This window comes from Nycticebus coucang, chromosome 2, assembly GCF_027406575.1.
Source record: "Nycticebus coucang isolate mNycCou1 chromosome 2, mNycCou1.pri, whole genome shotgun sequence".
Lineage (NCBI taxonomy): Eukaryota > Metazoa > Chordata > Mammalia > Primates > Lorisidae > Nycticebus > Nycticebus coucang.
The window spans coordinates 137693466-137698066 of NC_069781.1; the positions used below are offsets into that span (position 1 = coordinate 137693466).

Below are 4601 nucleotides of genomic sequence, written 5' to 3' on the forward strand. Positions count from 1 at the left end.
GGAAAATATTTGAAAAACTTCGACCTTTCAATTTGAAGCCCAGTGTGAAAATTTAGAGCTGTGGCGTGCTCAATCCCCAGGCCCTAAGCTGCTGTCTCTTCAGGACCAGGTGTCATGAATTAAGCTCATTCTACTGCTGGGAAGCCTCTTCCTCTAGGTCTCCAGCTCTCTGCCACTGAGCATAGAGCAGAGCAGCTCTGCCCCTGTGTCTTGCTGGGTTCAGCTCTCCCTTTCTCACATTCCTATTCTCCTGCAAAGGTTTGGTGCTCTATGGCATGGCTGAGGTGCCTACTTGGGAAAAGGTGGTTCTCCCTGCCTCTGACAATATAGTGCACAAATCCAAGGGATTAAGTGGGGATGTGAGGGGACCGTCTGCCTGATTATTTCTGGGTTTCACTGCCAGATATGTGTAGGGGTTACAGTTGCTGCAAAAAGTTAATTCAGCACAAAGGGAAGTATTAGGGGTTACAGTTGCTGCAAAAAGTTAATTCAGCACAAAGGGAAGTATTAGAGCATTGAGGAAAATGATCAGCGCAATGCAGCAACAGGAGCTGTGGTCCTGCTTCGGAAACAAGGGACATTCTGGATAGCCCTGTAATTGTAAATGAAAAATTGGCTAATTTTCTTTGACTCTGGAGAAACAGTTTGGGTAGACTGGGGAAAAGTAAGATTTCTTAATAATCCTAACATTTTCCAAACAGGTGAGACACTCACATTGGCTCTGGGTAAGAGGTGCCATCAATGTCAGGCACCCCTGGGTAGGTTATTGCATAAATGTCCCCACTCCACTTGCTCAAGCCACTTGAAAGCTTTCACAGAAAGCATATGCACCTGGGAATGACTCCACCTCGGCATGCATGTGGGCTCCCTGAACATTTTCAGTATCTGCACCCTCTCCCAAATGAGACTCCTAGTTTAATACTTTTGAGTGTGTTGTGATAGGTGTGTAACCTTCACTATCTATCTTCCCCAGAAAATATTCTGGCTTTGGCCAAATGGTGTTTTTTTACTCTTCTGGCGTTTAAAGGACATCGGGTCTTATTAAAGCTCCCTTTTTCCCCTCCCCTTTGCAAGACTAAAAGCTTCATAATGAGCTTTTTCTCCAGCCTTTGTCCCCACCCTCAACCTCATCTCATTCTCCTCTCTGAGGCATTACTTAGTGGTCACTGCAACACGACTGACTGCTGAGCCACAGGTGTCCCAGGCATAGCCTCCATATCTCAACTGCCTCCCTCCCCCCACCCCCAATGGTATCTTGTGTGTTCCTCCTGCACCCTTTGCCAGAAAGACATCTCCAGCCCCCAGAAAAGATTATGTTTCGAATCTTGGGCTCATTGCTAAGAGGGCTCACTTGCTATGTTAATTAATCTTTCTGACATGAAATTTCTTAATTTGTCCAACCAGAATAATATTGCTTTCTCTTTAAGATTGTTATAGAATTCGAAAAATAAAATTACTAGCCTATGTGTCTGTATGTGGGGGCACTTGTGGCTGAGGTGCTAAAAGTGCAGATTCTTAACTTGAAATTAAAACAAACAAACAACAACAACAACAAAACAAAGGAAAACCCAGGAGGCTGGTGGCAAATTGTAGGTAGTGGGGACCAATATGGTGAGTTCAAATCCCAACTCCTTCTCCCATTAAGCTTTATAATCTATTGAAAGTTCATTTCATGGGAAGTACTTTATTCCCATGTTTTCTCCATGACACAGGTGTAGTACGCACCTGCCTGATAAGGCTGTTGTGAGGATGAAGTCAAAGGACAGAATACATAAAAAGAGCTTAATCAATGTCTCACTCTTTCAGTGTCCCTGAGAAGTAGCTATTAATTCTGATAAAGTGTTGAAAATGAATGGAAGGGAATACTCTAAATGTTATTTATTTCCATGTGATGTGATTATGGGCAATCTTGCTTTTTGTTTTTATAATTCTCTGGTTTTTGCTGGGGTTTGAAAGGAATTATGAGTTACATTTAAAAAAAACCCCATAAACTCCACACGTGTGAATAATCATGAGTAGTGATTTTCCCACCCTCTTAAGTGAAGTAATTGTATTTGTGCCTCGTGTAAAGTGGAGAATTCTTTGTCTCATTCCCAACCACACTGCTTTGTTGAAATGATAAGTACAATTACCCAAAAATGATTGTATCACAAGAATATTTAATGTTTACATGAAAATTTACTCATGGCGGGGTTACGCGTTTAGTAAAGCGTGCCAAGTACCCACATCAAGACCAGTTCAGGTCAAATCTGTTCATTCCACACAGATGTTTCCTGTGCCCAGCAAGTTCAGAAAGAGAGGACCCTCCACAGTTCTCTTGGTTAAGCCAGCTTTGCTGGTGAGGTCTTTCAAACTCTCCAGGAGCAGTCTATCCCCCCACACATCTCCCATCCCATATAAAAGAATAAGATGGACATTTTCTCAATGTATTTTCATCAGTTTAGCACATCTCCGTACAAAATCCAAGAAAGGTTGCACAAAAGCCAAAGCACCAACACAGCTTACTTATAAACAAACATGCATACACACTAAACACTACTCAATAGTACTCAAATGAATACAACGTTGCATTAAAAGGTATACAAAAGCACTGTACTGAAAACTTAAAGGTTACACATGAATACTGCACTGTAAATCCTGAATACTCTAATGACCACCCCCACCCCTCCATAGCCCTGGTGAGGGTCAGAAACCATCAAGCTGCCTCCAGACCTTGTTAGTCCTCAGAGACACTGTTGCGGGGGCACTGGGGGCACTGGGGGCACTGGGCACCGGGATTAGCCTCCCGCAGAGCTCTGGCCTCCTCCAGAGCTTCCCTGTAACGGGAAGGCCAGGCCTGGGGGTCTTTCTTGAAGACCCTGGCCAGGAACTCCATGATTTGCATCTTGGTAATTTCGCGGCTGGCTCGGGAGCCCCAGAAGAACTCGTACTCGGGAGGCTCAACGAAGGGCACGCGCTGGTACTTCAGGTAATTTTGTTGGACGAACTCCTCGGTGATCAGCTTCCTCACATCTCCAAAGGTGGAGTGCTTCTTCCAGGGCCGCAGCCCCAGGATACGCAGCACGTTCCAGACGGCGCTCTCTCGGGCACCGCGTCCCTTCACATAGATGAGGCTCAGGATCATGAGCAGGAGACCTGTCATGGGCATGCGGTTGTTCAGCGCCATCCTGTCCAGCTCCTCAGGATCAAGCGCTTTGACGAGCGCGAACTCCATGGTGTGCAGGCTGGTCAGCCTCAGGTGCAGCCCGAACACTCGGGCGAGGATGAGGCTGGTGCGCCTGAGGATGCTTCTGCACCATTTCTTGTAGCTGCCGATGACATCTCTCACCATGTCTGGAAACCAGATGATCATCCTCTTCTGGTCCTTGACCAGCACGTACCACATGAGCTCGTGCGCCTTCTGCACCAGCTGGGCCGGGGCTGGCGGCGCCGGGCCGGGCTGGGCCGCGCTCGGGGACTGGTGGGCGCGGCCCTGCTCCGCGGCCTGCTGCTGGGCCTTCGGGTCGTCCTCGTCGCTCTGGGCTTGGGGCGCTGGCTCGGCCTGGGGGGCAGCCGTCGGGCCTAGAGGAGGGCTCTGCGGCTGCTCCGCTGGGGTCGCTGCCGGAGAGTCAGACGCGGGGACCCCCACCGGAACCCCTGGGCTGTCGTGCACCTCGGAGTTGGGGGCCTCGCATGCAAAGTTGGGGGTGCTCGGATCCTTACTTTGTTCCGACATGTCTGCGCCGTCTGACAGGAGCAGGGCCTCTCGGTCGGTCCCGGAGCTCTTCGGGTTTGCACTCCCTCCGTGGACTCCCGGAGAGGAAGTGCGCGTTGCTGCTCGCCGCGCCTTCCGCAGCGGCGGCCGGGGCGGGGCGGTGGCGACTGGGGACACTGCGCCTGCGCCTGCGCGTCCGCCCCCAGCCCTGGGCTGGCCGGGCAGCCCGGGCCGCAGGGTTGTGTGGGGCGCCAGTCTGGGCGCGTCTGCAGAGGAGCCTCTCAGGGGACAGCAAGAATGACCCACTGGTTTCCTGCCTAGGCCAAGAAGGTCATGTGCGGGAGTGGCGGGAGATGGATTAGCGTTGGAGGAGGGCCAAGTTTGAGGGGAAGAATGGTAACTCAAGTTTCTGAGATACTGAAGTTGAGTGTCTTAGAAAGTGTTCTCCGAGGTATACACAGAATTAAATACGAGTCCCAGAAGAAGACTAGGCGAGTGTGTGGACTTGGGTTTTAGACGCGTTAGTGGGAGGGACAGTCGGAATTGCCCAGGAAAGTGTGTGAACTGTGAAGAACGTGTCTTAGATTGCAATCCTGAGAAATGCTGGTAAAAACGGATCGGAGCCCCTGCCTACCAAATGAGAGGGATCATAACTTAAGGAGTAATTTAGAATTTAGATGATGTTATTCCCCATAAATCCACGAGGAATTTGAACATCATTAATATTTTAGTGGTCTTGGATTTTGGTTTTCCACTTCCCTTTGGGTGTCTCTTATCCCATTTTAATTTTTCCACTAACATTCCCTAATAAGAAGATTGCCATCTTGGTCAGCCCACACTTGTATGGGACCCCTGTTTTTCCAGCGGCCTCATTCCTGGAGTTACGGGCTGCTCCCCCATTACGTGT

At 49.3% G+C, this 4601-nt stretch overlaps 1 protein-coding gene across 1 annotated transcript; it reads right to left on the reverse strand.

The window, feature by feature from the left end:
• Positions 1-1877: 1877 nt before the first annotated feature.
• Positions 1878-3839, reverse strand: NDN (necdin, MAGE family member). The gene has a single exon (XM_053581988.1). The coding sequence runs from the start codon at positions 3713-3715 to the stop codon at positions 2717-2719; it is 999 nt and encodes a 332-aa protein (XP_053437963.1). The 5' UTR covers positions 3716-3839; the 3' UTR covers positions 1878-2716.
• Positions 3840-4601: the final 762 nt, after the last annotated feature.

Coding starts and splice junctions, on each gene's coding strand:
- NDN (XM_053581988.1), bottom strand. CDS start 3,715: ATGTCGGAACAAAGTAAGGATCCGAGCACCCCCAACTTTGCATGCGAG.